Here is a 21,043-nt window from a genome sequence, read left to right on the forward strand (position 1 = left end):
ACTCCCACTGCCTTTAGCTCCAACCAGGCAGGGGACCAGTCCTGACACCCCCACTTCCCTGGACACCTGCTGCCATTCCTGGTTCGAACTGCTCTGTCAGGCGGAAGCCACAGATCCCACCAACCATATCAGAAGCCCAGTTTGTGAACCAGTGCCTGTGCAGCCCTGAGTCACCACTGGGTCTGGAGGGCAAAGCCCCAAGGCCACCACGGCACACTACTGCTGGCACAGCAGCTGCAGCCCCCACAGCTGGTCACCAGCACCCCCACCAGACCCCAGGGCGCACACCAGCCACAGCCCTGCTCTGGCACAAAGCAGACTGGGAAAGGGTGCGTGTGGCACGTCTGTCCTCTGAGACGGACGAAAGGGGCTCAGGGGGCTGAGGGAGGGTCTTGACCAGCTGAATCCACACAGGTCAGCACTCCATCCGGCACTGGGCCGCCTGAGCATCGCCGGGTGCTGCTTTGTTCCCACGCCGATTCCCACCAGCATAGGACACAAAGGTTCCAGCAGCAGGCAGCTTGGAAATGCTGCTCCCAGGGCTGTGGGTGGGGTGGGGAGCTCCCTAGGCCAAGCACCATGGGAGCCCTTGTCAATCCTGGGCCGACAGGGCCAAGGCAGGAGGGCAGCCCCCTCCTCTACGGGCCTCCCACCTCCCACCTCGTTTCTGTAATCCCCTGTGGGCGGGAGACAGGGTGGACTGGAACACCACGGGACAAGAGACCAAGTCTGTGGCTGATGCAGGATAGAATCCACACTTACCCCAGGGTGTCCCACAGATATGGCGCTTTGTCCACAGGATGCCCCATCCCCCCCACTAGAAATGGGCCCAGGCACATGGTGCAGGAGGGTACACGCAGACTCGGGGGCCTGGAGTATGCTGCACTGATAGTACGGGGTGCAAGGTGGGCGCAGGTCAGGACCCCTGGGCATGAACAGAAGCAGCCGCATCCTTGCTTCACAGTGGGGACAGTGGCAGTGGTCAGCCCTGGGCCAGGAGCTGGCCTAGTACAAGGGGGCTTTAAAAAGGGCCAGTACAGCACATTAAGTCGCCACCCAGGACACCAGCATGCCACATGGGCACTGGTCCAAGTCTGGGCTGCTCCACTTCCTCTCCAGCTCACTGCTAATGTGCCTGGGAAAGCAGTAGAAGATGGCCCAAGTGCTCGGGCCCCAGCCACACACGTGGGAGACCTGGGTGGAGTTCCTTTCCTGGCTCCTGGCCCAACCCTGGCTGTTGTAGCCTTTTGAGGAATGAGCCAGGGGATGCAAGATCTGTCTCCCTCTCCGATGCTCTCCCTTTAAAATAAAAAAATAATAATCTTGTTTAAAAAAACTTGTTTTGGCGCAAAACAAATGTGAAATCGTGCATAGGAGTGTGGTGCTCTGGGAGCTACCCGCTGCACCGTCCGTCCAGGTGCTATCAGCCGGGTGAGCCTGCTGCCCTGGGGCCGGATCACCAAGAGCATGGACAGGTCGCCCCGGCCACACGGGTGGCCTCTTCAGCGGGGGTCCTGCAGAGTCTCAGGACTGGGCCTCCAGCAGCAAAGACTGCGCAGGCACTGCTGGCGCGCAAGGCGCGCCCGGCGCACCTGGGCTCCAGGTGGCCCTCCTGGAGGGCGGGGCGGCGGCCTCCGCAGACAGCAGGCGCTCCAGTGTTAGGATGTAGGTGCCTGCGGGGTCCCCGTCGGGGCTCCGAGCCCGAAGTTTGGGGACTGGGGGTGCCCCCAGAAGGCTCCGCGGAGCAGAAGGCGACTTGGGCGCGTCCCGGAAACGGGTCCCAAGTTTCGAAGCAGACCCGGGCGTGGGGCTGGCGGGGCTGGGAGGGGCGTCCGCTCCCCTCGACCCCTCCCCCTCCCGGGCGGGGGTTCCGGGAACCGGCCGGGGCGGGGCGAGGAAGCGGGCGGCCGCGCGGTCGCCCAGGCTGCGGCAGCTCCTCGACCCGGAGCTTGCGTCCGTGCGCCAGTCCGTGCGCCCACCATCAGCCATGGCCCCGCGGACCCCCGCGCCTCGGACGCTGCTGCTGCTGCTGCTGTCCATGCTGCTGCCGCCTCCGGGAGGTGAGCCTGGCTTGGGGGCGGGAGGGGGCGCCCGTCTTGCCCTGGGCCGGGGGCGGACACCACCTCTTCGCTGCCTCCCGGGCGTGCCAAGCACTCTCCGACTCATTGCTGCCCTGGGGGCCGTCGGCGGAGCCCGTGAGATGCCCAACACCCCGATTTGACCCGGCACTGTCCGGAGCTCGGGCAGCTGCCACCTTTGTTCCGTCCAGGAACGATGGGGAGGGGGCTGCCTGCCTCGGGACCTGCAGGCATTGGGTCTCAGAGGCTGGGGCGCGATCCTCTGCCGGGCTTTGGAACTATGTGTCCGTCGCCGTTCCCGTCCCCTCTCAGCCTCCAGCCCCCATCGCAGAGCCGCCCCCCCCCCCCCCCAACTGCGAGCGTGAGTTGGTGATTCACAGACTTGGGAGGACAGCCTGGGGGCCTTTCAGGGGTAGCAGTTGGGCCCGGCTCTTGGAAAAGTCCCCTCGGGCATGGGTGGCTTCCCGGAGAAGACTTCATTTTCTGGGGGTTGGGAGGAGGCTGGGGGACTGAGAAGGGGGAGCTCTGCACCCACAATCAGTGCACCCGAGTGAGCCCGTGGGAGGCCCTGCTCTGATGTGGTTTGAGAGCCACGCCAGAGTGTCTGGGGACCCGGGGACCCGGGAGCACGGGTGCCGCCTGACCCCGGCCAGCCTCTGGCTCAGGCCCCTCAGCTGTGGCTGTTCTTGGGAAGAGGCCGCTGGAGGCGGGCTCACCTGGGCCTCCTTGGCCTCAGGTGGGGGCAGGCCGGGCCGGCCCTGCCTCACAGCCTTGCCCAGAGCAGAGCTCTGCCTGGAGCCGCCGAGAACCGAGTGCAGCCTCCCCTCCCCCAGTTATCTCCTCTCAAGGAGCTCATTCAGGGTCTCTGTCTGAGCCTGGTGCTGCTGGCAGCCTCAGGGTGTCCTCTCCTGCTTGTGGGCAGTGGGTCTCTGCTGATGGAGCCGAGGACGCCCGAGGCGTTTGGCTGCAGACCCTGTGGCCACCCAAAGCCCTGGGTCATCCTCCCACGTTGCTGTCAGCCGGGTTCCCCCGCCGTGATCTTGCCCATGGAGCATCGAGCCCGTGTGCCTGGATCCCAGCTATGGCGGCTTCAGCGGATGCCCCAGGCCCTGCTGTCCTGGGCACCCGGGGCTCAGTGCTTGTGGGCTCTTGCGTGGTGGCTGTGATGGACTGGGCGTGCGTTGTGAGGGCTGAGCCCCTTTGTTGTGTCCAGCAGGGGCTGAGTGATGGGGAGGACCCTCCGCTGCCTGGTCCCCGCTGGTTATGTTACTGGCGTCGCTGGGCTTGGCAGCTTCTGCAGCAGGCTGCCTGCAGTGAGGCCTTGAGGGATGAGTGGAGTTGGGGGGTGGGGGGGAGTGTGGACAGTGGAGTGGCCTTCAAGGTCTTTGAAGTTAGGCCCTGCTAGGCTTGACCCTTAAGGACAGGGAATGTCCAAGAGCTGAGAGTGGCCCAGTGAGACTCAACCTGGGCGAGTTCGCTGTCCCATCATGAGGCCAGCCGCCGGCGGGGGCGGGGCCCAGGGGAGAGGCCCCGGCAGCCCCGAGCAGGTGGTGCTGCAGCAGCGGTGTGTTTGTCTGCTACAGCTTGCGGAGAAGTGTGCGTGGCGTCCCGTGGAGGAACCCCGGCCCCCGACTTCTGTCCTGATTTCTGCTGTGGCGCCTGCGACGCCCAGTACTGCTGCTCGGACGTGCTCAAGAAGTTGGTGTGGAACGAGGAGGCATGTGCTGGGCCTGAGACCAGGTGGGTGCACCTGTGCGTCCCAGGATGGGTGCGCAGGGCCCGGGCCAGCAGCGGGGAAACAGACCTGCCCCTCCGGCCTCTTAGGCCTCTTACGAGGGTGGCTGGAACTGGAGAGAGGCTTTGGGAGCCCCAGTTCTGAACTGGACTCCCTCAAACCTCAGTGTGCCCCTGCCCCTTCTCTCTGCCACCCTTGAAGGCTCTAGCTCGCACAGCTGTGGGCTAAGCAGGTTCCCCGGCGGTGGGGGAGGTGGTCAGTGGCTTCAGCTGGTGCTGTATGCTTGTTGTATGCGCTTGTTCCCACGTGTGCTCAGGGTGGGCACCTGGGCGTGCGTGTGCCCCACAGCGGCCCTGTACGTGCGGGGAGGCCTTTGCCAGGCACAGTGCATGGTCGTGCGCCCCGTGTGAGCCGGGCCCGTGTCCTAGTGTGGGCAGTGAACTGACACCGCCCCTGGGGCGGAGGTCCCAGGCCCTGGCTGTGTCTCCCTTGTGTTTGCCCACAGGGGTAGGGGGGTTGAGGTGATCAACCTTGGGCTGGGCAAGAGCAGCTACCCACCCCCGCGTGTTACCTTTGACCTCCTGTGGCGGTTGCGTACCCTGCTGCCCGCCAGTCTTCATGGTTGAGGTGTGTGTGCTTGGAGCTGGTGTTTTGTGGGCATGCCGTTAGGGTCACAGGGACCTCTGTACTTTTCTCTTTCTTCTTCTCTTCTCTTCTCTTCTCTTCTCTCTCTTCTCTTCTCTTCTCTTCTCTTCTCTTCTCTTCTCTTCTCTTCTCTTCTCTTCTCTTCTCTTCTCTTCTCCTTCTCTTCTCTTCTCTTCTCTTCTCTTCTTTCTCTTCCTCTTCTCTTCTCTTCTCTTCTCTTCTCTTCTCTTCTCTTCTCTTCTCTTCTCTTCTCTTCTCTTCTCTTCTCTTCTCTTCTCTTCTCTTCTCTTCTCTTCTCTTCTCTTCTCTTCTCTTCTCTTCTCTCTCTTCTCTTCTCTTCTCTTCTCTTCTTCTCTTCTCTTCTCTTCTCTTCTCTTCTCTTCTCTTCTCTTCTCTTCTCTTCTCTTCTCTTCTCTTCTCTTCTCTTCTCTTCTCTTCTCTTCTCCTCTTCTCTTCTCTTCTCTTCTCTTCTCTTCTCTTCTCTTCTCTTCTCTTCTCTTCTCTTCTCTTCTCTTCTCTTCTCTTCTCTTCTCTTCTCTTCTCTTCTCTTCTCTTCTCTTCTCTTCTCTTCTCTTCTCTTCTCTTCTCTTCTCTTTTTTGAAGATTGATATATTTATTTGAAAGGCAGAGTTGCAGAGAGAAGAGAGAGGTCTTCCATTCGCTGATTCACTTCCCAAATGGCTGCAACAGCCGGAGCTGGGCTGATCCTGAGCCAGGAGCTGGAAGCTTCTTCTGGGTCTCCCTGGTGGGTGCAGGAGCCCAAGCACTGGGGCCATCTTCTGCTGCTCTCTCGGGCCACAGCAGAGAGCTGGCCTGGAAGTGGAGCAGCCGGGACTAGAATCGGCGCCCATATGGGACGCCGGCGCCGCAGGCTGTGGTTTCACCCGCTGAGCCCCAGCGCCGGCCCTCTTACTTTTTATGCCCAGTGCAGTGCTTGTAAGACCCAGCCGTGTTGCTGTATGTGTTTCTGGTTCTCCTTCTCTGCAACTGTCTGAGAATTTCTTGGAAACAGGCATGGTAGTGGGTCACACAGGTGTCCCGTGGTTCCTGCCTGAGGGCCGCCTGGTCTCGCGAGCCCCTGCTGGCCGTGCCTGAGGGCTCCTGACTGGCCACACTCGACCTTTTACCTTCTACCTTCTGATAGCCTTATTTTTTTTTTATTTAAGATTTTATTTATTAGAGAGGTAGAGTTACAGACAGAGGTCTTCCATCCACTGGTTCACTCCCCAGATAGCCACAACGGCTGGAGATGGTCTTCTTCCAGGTCTACAACGTGGGTGCAGGGGCCCAATGACCTGGGACATCCTGTACTGCTTTCCCAGGCCATAGCAGAGAGCTGGATCCCAAGAGGAGCAGCCGGGACTCAAACCAGAGCCCATGTGGGATGTTGGCACTGCAGGCGCAGGATTAACCCTCTGCACCACAGCGCCGGCCCCAATATCCTTACGTCTTACAACGTCTTTCTGTTTTTAATCCATTCTGGTCAGGTTTTTTTAGCTAGGAGTGGAGAGGCATTTAGCCTAGCAGGAAGATGCTGGGTTCTGCATCAGAATCCTGGGTTTGATTCCCAGCTCAGCCCTCTGACTCCAGCTTCCTGCCAGTGCAGACCCTGGGAGGCGGCAGTAGTGACTCAAATAATTGGGATCCTGCCACCTGCATAGGAGACCTGGATGGAGTTTTGGCCCAGCCAGTCCTGGCTGTCAAGGTTGTTAGGAGAATGAACCAGCAGATGGGAGCTCCCTCCCTCCCTGCGTATGTCTATTGCAATATGTCTGCCTTGCAATAAAGAAATAAGTATCGATTGAGTATTCCATTTAAATGTAATGTATATTGCATTTACATTAATATTCTGGGATTACATTGCTATCTTATTTTATGCTTTCTATTTATTTCTTCTGTTTTGTGTTTCTTTTTCCCTTTATGTGTTTTAAGACTTATTTATTTGGAGCTTGCGCTATGGCACAGAAGGTTAAAACCCCAACCTACAGCGCTGGCATCCCATATGGGTACTGGTTCAAGTCCTGGCTGTTCCACTTCTGATCCAGCTCCCTGCTAATGTGCCTGGGAAAGCAGCAGAGGATGGCCCAAGTGCTTGGGCTCCTGAACCCCCATGGGAGACCTGGAAGAAGCTCTTGGCTCCTGATCAGATCAGCTCCAGCCATTCTGGCCATTTGAGGGGTGAACCAATGGATGGAAGACCTCTCTCTCTTTCTCTACCTTTCTCAGTAACCCCGAGTCCCGGCTGCTCCACTTCTGATCCAGCTCTTTGCTGTGGCCTGGGGAAAGCAGTGGGAGATGGCCCGAATCCTTGGGCTCCTGCACCCACGTGGGAGACCCGGAAGATGCTCCTGGCTTCGAATCAGCACAGCTCTGACCATTGTGACCATTTGGGGAGTAAACCAGCAGATGGAAGACCTCTCTCTCTCTCTTTCTCTCCTTGCCTTTCTGCAACTTGCCTTTCAAATAAATAACAAAATATTTTTTTTTAAAAAAAGAGAAAGATCTTCCATGTACTGATTCACTCCCCAGATAGCCGCAATGTCCAGGGCTGGGCTAGGCTGAAGCCATGTGGGTGCAGGGTCCCAAACACTTGGGCCATCTTCCACTACCTTGACGGGCGCATTAACAGGGAGCTGGATCAGAAGTGGAGCAGCTGGGATTTGAACTGGGGCTCTGGAGTTGCAGGGCCCACCTTAACCTGCTGCCCCACAATAGCCCTAGTGGGGGTTTTTCTCATAAAAGGACGTGGGGTTCTTTTAATGCTTTTCCTGCATTTGTGGAGATGCATATGGGACTTTTTGTTTTCAGTTGGTTAGAACAGTGAATCACTTTGGTGTCAGTTTTTAGTATTTTAGCCAAGCAGAGAACTTAAGTCAATGGTTACTTTGTCTCAAAGGTTCCCTTCCTCTGTGTTCCGACTTTCACTGTTCCTGTTGAGACGTCAGCTCAACAGCCAGTTTGTCGTTTGTGTAAAAGACATCTCTCTTCCGCTTTGACTGCTTTTTAAGTTTTTTTTTTTTTCCTTGTCTTTGGTATTATTCAGTTACGCGGTACTAGATCTAGTTAGGGATTTCTTTTTATTTTTGCTGTAATTGATTTGTTGAGCTTCTTGAATCTGTGGCTTAGTGTTGCATCAGTTCTGGAGAATTCTCTGCCACCACTGTAAGTGTCACTTCTTCCCCCCTCTTTCCCTGTGGAACTTGGATTAGACACCTGTGACTCCTCTCTGGCCTGGATCCACATCTCCTGGCTTTCTTTCTGTATTTTCATCTGTTTATGGCTTTCTGGATGCTACTTCCAACCTTTCAGTTCGCATAATTCTTTGTTTAGCTGTGTGTAATATGCTGTTATGAAACTAATCCACTCGTGTTACTTTTGCCTTTTAAAAATATATTTTATTTGAAAGGCAGAGTGTGTGAGAGAGAGAGATCTTGATCTACTGGCTCATTCTCCAAATGGTTGTGATGGCTGGGGCTGGGCCAGGCCAAAGCCAGGAGCCTGGAACTCCATCTGCGCCTCCCACGTGGGTGACAGAGGCCCCAGGACCTGGGCCATCTTCTGCTGCCTTCCCAGACACGTTAACAGGGAGCTGGATCAGAAGTGGAGAAGCTGGGACTCGAACTGACATTTGGGTGTGGGATTTCGGCGTTGTAAGCGGTAGCTCAGCCTGCTGTGCCACACTGCCAGCCCCACGCTGATGTTACTCTGTGTGCTCTTCTCTCGTGAATGATAACTCAGGGAAGAGCTCAAAATATTGCACAGCTGTGTGATTTAGCACAAGCCAGCCACCTGCATCACCGCCATGGCGTACACCACAGCAACATCTCCTCTGCGGTCCCCGGCGTGGCCATCAGCCCGACTACACGTGTCTTTTATCTCATGCACACACATGGGCACAGTCACGCACACATGTCCTCGTGTTTTCTATCTGGTTGAAGTTTCACCCATGCTGTTTATTTTCACCACAGTTTATTCATCCATTGTGGTATCGATAGATACCTGAGTTGTTGCCCCTTTTTGGCTGTGACAAATAATGCTGCTGTGGCCATTCCTGTTTGCATTCTTTGGTCCGTATGTGTATACCTTTAAGCATATGACCAGGAGTAGATGTAAGTACAAATCAAGCTGCTTTTTTTTTTTTTTTCAAAAATTTCAATGTTTATTTACATATTGCATATCTTAAAAAGTTTGGGGAAAAAAAGATTCAACAGGAAGTCAGCAAATACTTATAGCACTTAGGGAAAAGGAGTCTTGGAGTCCCCAGAGATGGAAATCTTGATGGCAGAGGAATCAATCACTTGCCAAGGAAGTGCCATATTTGCTCTTCTTCATCATTTTCATTGTTCTGTGAAGATGACAATTTCGATTCAACGAATGATCTTGCTTCCTCTTGAGTGCAAAGGAAAGGGCTATCACACACCTGCACGTTTGTGCAATTTATTGCCCCTCCATCACATTTCTTCATGAGCAATGCCTTCCAGTGATCATGAGTAGACTTAATAACTTCAAGAGCAAAAGCCTTGTTTCTGAATTCTCCATTAAAAGCAAACTGGTTTTCTGGTTTTCCATCTGGTACTTTATAAAACTTAAACCAGTTAAGAGTAGCTTCCAGGTATCCAGGTTTGAACTTCTTATGCTTTTTTTTTTTTAAGTAAAGATTTAGTTGTTTATTTGAAAGGCAGAAATACAGAGGGAGAGAGAGACAGATCTTCCATCTGCTGGTTCACTCCCCAGATGGCCACAATGGCTGGAGCTGTGCTGATCCAAAGCCAGGAGTCTGGAGCTTCTTCTGGGTCTCTCACGGGGGTACAGGGGCCCAAGGACTTGGGCCATCTTCTACTGCTTTCCCAGGCCGTAAGCAGAGAGCTGGATTGGAAGTGGAGTGGTTGGGACTTGAACCAGCACCCATATGGGATGCCAGGACTGCAGGCAGCAGCTTTACCCACTATGCCACAGCACTGGCCTCTCCTAGGCTCATTAGCAGGCAGCTGGATTGGAAGTGGAGTAACTAGGACTCCAAACCAGCACCCATATGGTCTGCTGGCACTGTAGGCCATGGCTTAACTTTCTACACAGTGCCAGTCTGTCAAGTTTCATTTTTAAAAAGTTTATCTACTTGAAAGAGTAGGAGAGAGGCAGGAAGTGAGAGGGAGAGGGAGATCTGTCTTCTGCCGATTCACTTCTCAAATGCCCACATCAGTCAGGGCTGGGCCAGGCTGAAGCCAGGAGCCCAGAATTCCATCCGGGTTTCCCACATGGGTGGCTGCGGCCCAAGCACTTGAGCCACCATGTGCTGCCTCCCAGGGTACCTTAGCGGGAAGCTGGATCAGAAGTGGAGCAGCCAGGACTTGAAGCAGCTCTCCGATACGGCTCCATTATGGGATGTGAGTATCAGCAGCAGCAACTTAACATAGGCTGCTCTACATGTTTGCCCCTCGAATTTCATTTTCTCAAAAATTTTTACGTGAGACACAGAGCTCCTGTCTACTTGTGTACTTCTCAGATTCTCACATTGGCCCCAGGATATGGGGACTGAGTCTAGGTGTTCCACCTGAGCCGCCACCACCACCTCCCAGGGAAAGGAAGGGAGCTGGGGTCAGGGGCTGGAGTCAGGTGTTGAACTCAGGTACTATGATGTGGAATGTGGGCTGAGTTCTTATTTTTTTTCCTAAGATTTATTTATTTATTCAAAAGACAGAGTTACAGAGAGGCAGAGAGAGAGGTCTTCCATCACTGGTTCAATCTCCAGATATCCACAACGGCCAGATGTCCACTGAGCCAGCCATGATCCAGAAGCTTCTTCCAGGTCTCCCATGTGGGTGCAGGGGCCCAAGGACTTGAGACATCTACTGCCTTCCCAGGCCTTAGCAGAGAGCTGGACTGGAAGTGGAGTGGCTGGGACTCGAACCAGCGCCCATATGGGATGTCGGCACTGCAAGTGGCAGCCACGGTACTGGCCCCTTAACTGGGCTCTTAACTGCTAGACCAATAATTGCTCCAGTATTTATTTGATTAAAAAATTTTTCATTTTTATTTGAAATGCAGAGAGAAAAACTGAACTATAGACAGACCTTCCATTTTCTGGTTCACTCTTTGAATGCCTACAATAAACGGGGTTGGGTTAGGCCACGGCCAGGAACCTAGAATGTGAGTGGCAGGAACCTAAGTCCTTGAACCGTCACCTGCTGCCTCCGGGATGTGTGTTAGCAGGAAGCCGGAAACAGAAGCAGAGGTCTGTTTTCTTCTCTAGTTTCTCCATTATTTGAAATGATAAATAAATAGAGATAATAAAGATGGAGATCTAGGGGCCAATGTTGTAGCCCAGTGGGTTAAACTGTTGCCTACAACACCAGCATCCCATATAGTCACCAGTTCAAGTCCCAGCTGGTCCACTTATGATCCAGCTTCCTGCAAATGTGCCTGAGAAAGCAGTGGACGATGGCCCAGGTACATGGACTCCTGCCACCCATGTGGGAGACCTGGATGGAGTTCCAGGCTCCCAGCTTTTGCCTGGCCCAACCCCAGCTGTTGCAGCCATTTGGAGAGTGAACCAGCAGAGGAAGAGATGGAAGAGCGCTCTTTCTCTGTCTCTGTCTCTCTCTTTCTCTGTAACTGCCTTTCAAATAAATCTTTCCAAAAAATTGAGATCTAATTCCATAGAGCAAAGTGCATGGATACTAATTTCTTTTTTTATGGATACTAATTTCTTTTTTTCTTTAATATTTATTTTATTTATTTGAAAGAGTTACAGAGAGAGGTAGAGACAGAGAGAGGTCTTCCATCCTCTGGTTCACTCCCCAGATGGCCGCAACGGCTGGAGCTGTGCCGATCCGAAACCAGGAGCTTCTTCTGGGTCTTTCATGTGGATGCAGGGGCCCAAGGACTTGTGCCATCTTCTACTGCTAACCCAGGCCATAGCAGAGAGCTGGATTGGAAGAGGAGCAGCTGGGACTCGAATTGGCGCTCATATGGGATGCCGGCGCATCAGGCCAGGGGTTTAACCTGCTGCGCCACAGCGCTGGCCCCTGGATTCTAATTTCTATTTGGATACTTTTCATGTGTGCAACACTGTATCTAATGAAGATGTACTCAAGATATAAATCTTCGCCACTATAGAAAACAATGCGGAGGGGCTCATGACATCAGAAATAGAGCTACAGGTGTGAGCGTTTGGTTGAGTGGCTACGACGCCTGCTGGGGTGCCTGTGTTCCATGCTGGGGTGCCCAGGTTTGGGTCCTAGCTCTGCTCCAGGTTCCAGCTTCTTGCTGATGTGCTCCCAGGGAGGCAGGAGGGGATGACTCAAGTTGGCCCCTGCCACCTGAGTGAGAGACTCATTTGGCTCTCTGGCCCCTGGCTTTGCACTGGCCGAGCCTTGGCTGTTGTAGACATTTGGGGAGTGAACCACCAGATAGGAGATTGCTCTTTCTCTGTCTCTGTCAAAGGAAGAAATAAAAATTTAAAAAAATAGAACTGCCAGGGGCCGCTGCCTGCAGTACTGGCATACCCATGTAGGCGCTGGTTCAAGACCCGGCTTTTCCACTTCCGATCCAGCTCTCTGCTTGGCCTGGGAAAGCAGTAGAGGATGACCCAAGTCTTTGGGCCCCTGCACCCATGTGGGAGACCTAGAAGAAGCTCCTGGCTTCGGATCAGCACAGCTCTGGCCATTGCAGCCAATTGGGGAGTGAACCAGCCGATAGAGGACCTCTCTCTCTCTCTGTAACTGTGACTTTCAGTAAAATAAATAAATCTTAAAAGAAAAATATAATTGCCAGGGGCTGGTGCTGTGGTGTAGTGGGTAAAGCCGCCGCCTGCAGTGCCGGCATCTCGTATGGGTGTCGGTTTGAGTCCTGGCTGCTCCACTTATGATCGATCCAGTTCTGCTGTGGCCTGGGAAAGCAGTGGAAGATGGCCCAGGTCCTTGGGCCCCTGAACCTGCGTGGGAATCCGGGAGGAAGCTCCTGGCTTTGAATTGGTGCAGCTCTGGCCATTGCAGCCATCTGGGGAGTGGACCAGCAGGTAGAAGACCTTTCTCTCTCTCTGCCTCTATGTAACTCTGCCTTTCGAATAAGTAAGTCCTAAAAACAACTGCCAAACGATCCACTAACAGCACTTCTGGGAAATATCCAAAGGAAGCCAGTGTGTCTGGGATACCCGTATCCCTATGTTCATTGCAGCGCTATGCACAGTAGCCAAGCTAGTTGTGGAATCGACCCAGGTGGCCATCAGTGGATGAGTGGACAAACAGAACGTGGGTGTCTACGCAGTGGGTGCTGTCCAGCCTGTGAAAAGGAAATCCTGTCGTTTGTAACAATGTGGGTGAACCTGAAATGAAGCCAGGCCTAGAAAGACAAACATGGTATAATCTAACTCTTATGTGGAGTGTAAAATTGTTAGCTCATGGAACAGAAGGGAGAAGGTGGTAGGTACCCAGAGGCTGGGGGTAGGGAGATGGGGAAGATGTTGACCAAAGAACACCAGCTCTGGTGCCAGCACTGTGGCGCGGCGGGTTAAGCCCCGTCCCACATATTACAGACTTGAGAATTGCTGGGAGAGTGTTCTCGCCCCAGAATAGGATGAGCCTTGAGGTAATGCGCATGTTAAGTGTTGAGTGGTCTCATGATTTAGCGATGTATCCGAATTTCAGAGCATGCTGTATACCATGAATATATACAAGGTCAAAGCAAAAGACCTAGGCGGGGGGCTGGGGCAGTGCTTTCGTTGCAGCTTGGGACCCCTCTGTCAGACTTGAGCACCGAGGTTTGTGTCCTGGCTCCACTTTTTTTTTTTTTTTTTTAAAGATTTATTTATTTATTTGAAAGTCAGAGTTACAGAGAGAGAAGGAGAGACAGAGAAAGAGAGGTCTTCCATTCACTAGTTTACTCCCCAATTGGCCAAAATAGCTGGAACTGTGCTGATCCGAAGCCAGGAGCTTCTTCTGGGTCTCCTACGCGGGTACAGGGGCCCAAGGACTTGGGCCATCTTCTTACTGCTTTCCCAGGCCATAGCAGAGAGCTGGATGGGAAGTGGAGCGGCCAGGTTTCGAAACGGTGCCCATATGGGATGTTGGTGCTGCAGGTGGGGGCTTAACCCAATATGCCACAGCGCTGGCCCTGCCACTTCTTTCTTTCTTTTTTCTTTTCTTTTTTTTTTTAAATATTTATTTAATTACTTGAGAGGCAGAGTTACAAACAGAGGGAAGGTCAGAGAGAGGTCTTCCATCCACTGGTTCACTCCCCAAATGGCTACAACAGCCACAGCTGGGCTGATCCGAAACCAGGAGCCAGGGGCTTCTTCCAGGTCTCCCATGTGAGTGCCAGGGCCCAAGCACTTGGGCATCTTCTACTGTTTTCCCCAGGCCATCAGTAGGGAACTGGATTGGAACAGGAGCAACTGAGACTCAAACCAGTGCTTGCATGGGATGCTGGCGCTGCAGGTCGTGGCTTTAACTCACTGCCATGGGGCCGGCCTCCTGGCTCCACTTCTAATCCAACTTCCTGCTAATTCACACGCTGAGAGCCAGCAGGTGGTAGCTCAGGTATCTGGGTCTGTGCCACTTGTGAGAGACCTCCATGTAGGCTCCTGGCATTGGCCTCACCCAGCCCTGGCTGTGTGCATGTGCGGGGAGGGAACTAGCGCATGGGAGTTTTCTCTCTGTCTCTCTGTCTCTCTATTGCTTTGCTTTTCAATTAAATACAAATAAGGAAATAAAACTTAAACTCCTTTTTAAAGAGATATAGGTCATAAAGATTTATTTTTTAGCAGTTTTGGTGTTTTCTATTAGCATGTTTTTTAAGATTTTATTTGTTTACTTGAAGGAGTTACAGAGAGAGAGAGAGAGAGAGAGAGAGAGAGAGAGAGATATCTTTCATCTGCTGATTCACTCCCCAGATGGCCGCAATGGCCAGAGCTGTACCGATAAGAAGCCAGGAGCCTCGAGCCTCTTCCAGGTCTCCCACGTGGGTGCAGGGGCCCAAAGACTTGGGCCATGTTTTACTGCTTTCCCAGGCACAACAGAGAGCCGGATTAGAAGTGGAGCAGCCGGGACTTGAACTGGCGCCCGTACAGGATGCTGGCATTGTAGACGGTGGCCCTTCACAGTGCTTTAAGATTTTAGTCTTGGGGCCGCCACCATGGTGCAGTAAGTTAATCCTTTGTCTGTGGTACAGTAGGTTAATCCTTTGCCTGTGGCACCGGCATCCCATATAGGTGTCAGTTCTAGTCCCAGATGCTCCTCTTCCAATCCGGCTCTCTGCTGTGGCCTGGGAAAGCAGTAGAAGATGGCCCAAGTGCTTGGGCCCCTGCACCTACATGGGAGACCCGGAAGAAGCTCCTGGCTTTGGTTCAGTGCAGTTGTGCTCACTTTGGGGAGTGAACCAATGGAAGGAAGGCCTTTCTGTCTCTCCCTCCCACTGTCTGTAACTCTACCTCTCAAATAAATAAAAATCTTAAAACAAAGATTTTAGTCTTGAAATTTATTGAGACTCAGCATATTTGGTGAAACTTGGGCGAAGGCTCCCTGTGTGTCCCGGGCCATTTGCACTGCTGTGGGGTTTGCTGTGGCCTAAAGGACAGAGGGTTTCCCCGCAGTCCTGAGGGCAGGAAGCCCAAGATCAGGGCACCGGCGTGGTCTTGTGGTCTTGGTGAGGAACCTCTTCCTGTTATGTCCTCAGTGTACACACAGACGGACTTTCTCTTCCCTTTTTTTTTTTTTTTAAATACAACTTTTTGTTCCCCTGAGAGCCAAAGAGAGAGGGGACAAAGAAGTGAAACAGAGCAATCTTCCCCCATGCTGGTTCACTCCCAGATTGCCTTCAACAGCCTGGGCTGAGTCATGGACCAGAGCCACGGGCCAGGGCCAGGGCCGGGCACTCCGCCCAGGTCTCCCACTCCAGTGGCAGGAATGCAACTGGCCGGGTCCTCCCTGCTGCCTCCCAGGGTCTGCATGACCAGGAAGCTGGGTTCAGGAGCCAGATCCAGGATGTGGACCTCCCAGCCGGCATTTTAACTGTGAGGTCGAGCGCCTGCCCGGCTCTTGTCCTCTTACGGTGCTGATTCCAGCATTGCGCACCGTGGGAGCCCTAGTGTTGAGGCTGCGTCCCGACCTGCCTGGTTCCCAGGACCACATTGGGAGTTGGAGCTTCGGGGTGTGTTTCAGGAGGGCACACACACTCGGCCGATCACATTGCAGCCCTGGTCAAACTCATGTTTTTCTCACCTGACCACTGAGGCTCAGGGTTAAAGTCTGAAATCTAGAATCAGATAAGGCTAAGACCAAGAACTCCCCTGAGGCAGGTCTCCTCTCCAGCTGTGGACCTGGGAGGAGGGAAGGTACGCACCCAGTGGTGGGTGGGCCAGTGTTCCCAGCCCACGGGGAGAACTTGGGGGCCCCCCAGCGGGTCCCCAGCTGGGCACTCTGCGCTCAATCATTTTCCTCAGCAGGGACTCTGCCCACTGGGCCCACAGGGGCGGGGCTTCTGGTGCCCCAAATCAAGATGGTGCCCTTCTGCCTCCCGGGCCTGGGGTGGGAGCGGCAGCCTCGGTCTCCGAGTGGCCTGGGAGGTCTCTTCCTCGTCCTGATGAAGAGCCGTGCACATTCAGAGCTGTGAGAGCCCTGGTGAGGCCCTTCAGGTCTGAGAAGTTGCACAAGGCCGGCGGTGTGGTGTGGCGGGCTGAGCCTCCGCCTGTGGCGCTGCCATCCCGTATAGGGTGATCCCAGCTGCCTCTCTTCCCATCCAGCTCTCTGCTGTGGCCTGGGAAAACAGTGGAAGATGCCTGAGTCCTTGGGCCCCTGCACCCGTGTGGGAGACTTGGAAGAATCTCCTGGCTTCAGATTGGCAGTTCCAGCCGTTGTGGCCAATTGGGGAGTGAACCAGTGGATAGAAGACCTCTCTCTCTCTCTCTCTTTCTCTCTCTCTCTCTCTGCCTCTCCTTCTCTCTCTGTGTAACTCTGACTTTCAAATAAATTAATAAATTTAAAAAAATTCTATGTTCAATCCATTTCTGAGTTTTACTATAAGTAGTCAAGAGGAAGTGAGCTGTTGTAATGCCTGCTTAGCAGTCTCTCCGGCTGAAATTCTAACCTGTGTTGTCTCTGAACTGCTCAATCTTTTCTTTTTAAAGATATATTTTATTGGGCTGGCACTGTGGTGTAGAGGGTAAAGCTGCCGCCTCAGTGCCGGCATCCCATATGTCGCAAGTTCAAGTCCTAGTTGCCCCACTTCCTATCCAGCTCCCTGCTGATGCGATGGGAAAGAAGCAGAAGATGGCCCAGGCGCTTGGGCCCCTGCACCCATGTGAGCGACGTGGATGAAGCTCCTGGCTCCTGGCTTGAGCCTGGCCCAGCTCCGGCAGATGCAGCCATTTCTCTCTAATTCTGCCTTTCAAATAAATAAATCTTAAAAGGCAGGGGCTGGGTGGGGTCTTCCATCCACTGCTTCACAGCCAGCACTGGCCACGACTCCTGGGTCTGGGACTTGACCTGGTGCGGTGTAGGGGATGACGGTGCTGCAGTGGCTGAGCGTCCTGGGCCACAGTGCCGCCCCAGTCTTCTCTTTAAGCTCTGCCTCAGTCTCACTGTTGATTGTGCAGACGGTGAGTGCTCGCTTTTCACGTGTTTTGGAAGCCCTGCGAGTGTTTCGCCCGTTGTTACCGTTGTCTTCTGTTGGTGTTGTGTCGTCTCCTAGCCTCCCTGGGCGTGTTTGGTTGTGTGCCTAACATGGCATCTGGGGCACCAATAGTAGGATTTTGGAGCTCAGCCTCTCTCCAGGAGGATTTTTGTGGCGTGTGCCAGGAACACCAGCACTGTGAGATCCCCTTGGCCCAGCTCAGAGCCCGAGATGCCTGAAAGCTGCGCTCTTCGCTCCTGGGTACAGGAATTCAGGTCCTGGCCCAGACGGTCACCAGGGCCTCCCACTCTGGGTCTAATCCCCGTTTGCTTGGGCTGCTGCAGCCTCCAGAGGCCCTGCCCAGCTTCCTGGCTGCCCCTCTGAAATCAGCTGGTGCCCCCGGGGGAGAAGGACCTGGCGTGCCCGGTTCCCGGCCACCAGCCCTGCGCTTGCCCGACATTCTCCACCAGGGGCTTGCTCCCTCGCCTGAGCCTGCTCACCGGTTTTCTTAGAAACATCATCACTCAGCTGTGCTGGCTGCCCTTCAGATTTATTAGGATATAGTTGTTCCTACTGCTTGTAAGTTTTTAAAAATGTATTTGAGAGGCAGAGTTACAGATACAAAGAGAGAGGTCTTCCATCTGTTGGTTCACTCCCCAAATGGGGGCCGTGGCTGGAGTTGGGCTGATCTGAAGGCAGGAGCCAGGAGCTTCTTCTGGGTCTCTCAAGGACGTGGGCCAACTCCTACTGCTTTCTCAGGCCATAGCAGAGAGCTGGATTGGAAGAGGAGCAGCTGGGTCTCAAACTGGTGCCCATATGGGATGCCGGGCCCCTGATTATTTGGTTTACACTTAATTTGGGGGGAAATTCCCCAAGAGTACGAAAGCAGAAAGGATGGTGTAATAACTTCTCCACAGCACTGCTGCTCCACGTGCCTCCCGCTAGTTTCGTTTCTGGATTATTTTAGAGCAAATCTCAGATGCCCTAAACATTTCTACTGAATGTTAGTTTCCAGTGCTGAAAATGAGCCCTTGAAAACGAAATCTAATCACTCTCTGGGGCTCACACGGTGTGGTTAACAGGGAGTCACTTCCTGTCCCGTCTGAGTTTATTGTTTGCAGTAGTTTGCACAATGCCTTTCCACAGGTAGGTTTTTTTCCAAATCGGAATCCAAGCCAGGTTATTGTTAGCCTTTTTCTTTAGCCAGGGAGCGAGTGAAAGCGCTGGCATTCGGGTCGCCCCGGAGGGTGGCAGGGACCCAGGCGCTTGAGTCATCCCTTGCTGCCTCCCAGGGTGCACATCAGCAGGGAGCTGGACGTGGTAGTGGGGCTGGGGCTTGAACCCAGGTGCTCCGATATGAAAAATGCTAGGAGTATGTGACACTGGTGTCTGTGAGATTCCATTATCACATGTTTGTGAATGTCACCTACTTCCTTGTTTTGTTGATGTCCCAAGTGGCAACTGCACTGAGTTCCTGTCACCAAGGGTTTTTGTTGTTGTTGTTGTTGTTGTGTGTGTGTGTGTGTGTTTAAAGATTTATTTATTTGAAAGGCAGAGTTAGAGCGATCTTCCATCTGCTGGTTTACTCCTCAAATGGCCACAACAGCCAGAGCTGCACTGATCTGAATCCAGGTGCTTCTTCTGGGTCTCCCACATGGGTGCAGGGTCCCAAGCACTTGGGCCATCTTCTACTGCTTTCTCAGGCCAAGGCAGAGAGCTGGATTGAAGTGGAGCAGCTGGGACTTGAACCAGCGCCCATATGGGATGCTAGCATTGGAGGCAGTGGCTTAACCTGCTATGCTACAGTGCTGCCCCTGCCTCCAGTGTTTTTTTTTTTTTTAAGTCTCCTATCATCTATCATTTCACATCATGTTTTTCTTTTTTAAAGATTTATTTATTTATTTGAAATTCAGAGTTATTCAGAGAGAAGGAGAGGCAGAGAGAGAGAGAGAGGTCTTTGATCCACTGCTCACTCCCCAACTGCCTGCAACAGCCGGAGCTGTGCTGATCCAAAGCCAGGAGCTGCCTCCGGGTCTCCCATGTGGGTGCAGGTGCCCAAGCCTTTGGGCTATCCTCCACTGCTTTCCCAGGCCGTAGCAGAGAGCTGGATGGGAAGTGGAGTACCCAGGACTCAAACCAGTGCCCATATGGGATGCTGGTGCTGCAGGGGCAGCTTTACCCGCTATGCCAAAGTGCCGGCCCCCCCAATGTTATTTTAAAAATTTGTTTTGGGCTGGCGCTGTGGCTCACTAGGCTAATCTTCTGTCTGCGGTGCTGGCACACCGAGTTCTAGTCCTGGTTGCGCCTCTTCCAGTCCAGCTCTCTGCTGTGGCCCGGGAAGGCAGTGGAGGATGGCCCAAGTGCTTGGGCCCTGTACCTGCATGGGAGACCGGGAGGAAGCACCTGTCTCCTGGCTTCGGATCTGCACAGTGCTGGCTATGGCAGCCATTGGGGGGGGGGGGGGCGAACCAACAGAAGGAAGACCTTTCTCTCTGTCTCTCACTGTCCAACTCTGCCTGTCAAAAAAAAAAAATATATATATATATATATATAAAAATCTGTTTTGTGGTTATTTTCTCATATAGTCTATAGTCTTTTTTCCCCCTTTTGTCTTTTTTTCCTTTTTCTTGATGCTGGCACTGCAGGCAGCAGCTTTACGTTGTATGCCACAGTGCTGGGCCCCATCTAATTCATTTTTAAACGTTTCTATTTACTAATAAATGTTTAAAAAATACATATTTTTCTCTAAGGACTGCTTTGGTTGTATTTCATGAATTTCAACATGTATTTCATCGTCATTCAGTTCAACACATTTGTTAATTTTCTTTATGATTTCTTTAACTTGTTATAATTCTTGTTTTTTGTTTTGAGGGTTTAATTAGTTTTTTAAAAATTATTTTGAAATTCAGAAAAATGGAGAGACGGTGATCTGTTACTCATTGGTTCATTCCTCACATGGCCACAAAGGCCAGTCCTGGGCCAGGCCAAAGCCAGGAGCTTCTTCTGGGTCTCCCACGTGGGTGCAGGGCCCAAGCACTTGGGCCATCTTCCTGTGCTTTCCCAGGGAGCTGGATGGGAAGTGGAGCAGCCGGGACCCAAACTTTGGATGCCAGCATCCAAAGTGGTGACTTTACTTGCTAAGCCACAACACCAACCTCCTTAATTAGTTTTTATTTTATTTTTGAATAAAAATAAAAGATTTGAAAGGCAGAGTGTGAGAGAGAGTGAAAGGCAGACACACAGAGACAGACAGATCTTCCACCTGCAGCTTCACTCCCCAGCTGCCTGTAACCGCCTGGGCAGGGCCACGCTGAAGCCAGGAGCCTGGACCTGCATCTGGGTCACCTGTGTGGGTGGTAGGGAGTCAGCTACTTGGGCCATCACCTGTTGTGTTAGCAGGAGGCTGGATCAGAAGTGGAGTTGCGGGGACTTGAACCAGGTACTCCAGTATGGGCTGCAGGTTTAGGAAGCAGTAGCTTAACCTAGGGCTCTGCATGGTCTGCCCCTAATTTTGTTTTTGTATCATGTTACTTCCCCTGGGCATGCCCTTTAAGCTGGCTTCTTTGGTGGACTTGTTTTAACTTTGTGGCCATGCCGCTCTTCGTTACTGACTTCTACCTTCCTTCTCTTCAGATCGAGCAGCTACTTTGTAGATCTCACTTCTGAAATCTGTCCAGACTTGTTCTGTGGTCTGTGCTCCAGCCTGACCCTGTGACTCTGAGAAACGTGACCGCTGTGTGTTCTGAGGTCCCGGTGTGTGCGGCATCTGTCCTTAGGGGGCCGCCCACGTGCCCGGGTGTGGTAGCCCCGGTGGGTGTTCTGTGTGTGCTGGTGTCTGCTGTGCAGGGTGGGGATCCCGAGCTAACCCTGAGCTCTCCTCCCTGTGCAGTGCCCCCGCCAATACGGAGCCGCTGGAGCAGTTGGGCTCGGCGCTGAGGTTTCGGTCCAGCTTCGACACTGACCCCATGTCAGGGTAAGC

The 21,043-nt window shown here is 53.2% G+C and overlaps 1 protein-coding gene across 2 annotated transcripts in view; it reads left to right on the plus strand.

Moving 5' to 3' along the window:
- Window positions 1-1,857: 1,857 nt before the first annotated feature.
- The window catches only part of SHISA5 (shisa family member 5), a 28,650-nt gene continuing 9,464 nt past the window's right edge, over window positions 1,858-21,043 (plus strand). Inside the window, exons 1-3 of one of the 2 annotated variants that reach the window (XM_002713345.5) lie at window positions 1,858-2,060; window positions 3,662-3,818; window positions 20,954-21,037. In XM_002713345.5, coding sequence (XP_002713391.1) covers window positions 1,988-2,060; window positions 3,662-3,818; window positions 20,954-21,037 — 314 coding nt within the window. In that variant the 5' untranslated portion in view covers window positions 1,858-1,987. The remainder of the gene's footprint in view (window positions 2,061-3,661; window positions 3,819-20,953; window positions 21,038-21,043) is intronic. The other variant, XM_017343801.3, reaches the window with a different exon arrangement.

This window comes from Oryctolagus cuniculus, chromosome 10 (assembly GCF_964237555.1).
Source record: "Oryctolagus cuniculus chromosome 10, mOryCun1.1, whole genome shotgun sequence".
Classification (NCBI taxonomy): Eukaryota; Metazoa; Chordata; class Mammalia; order Lagomorpha; family Leporidae; genus Oryctolagus; species Oryctolagus cuniculus.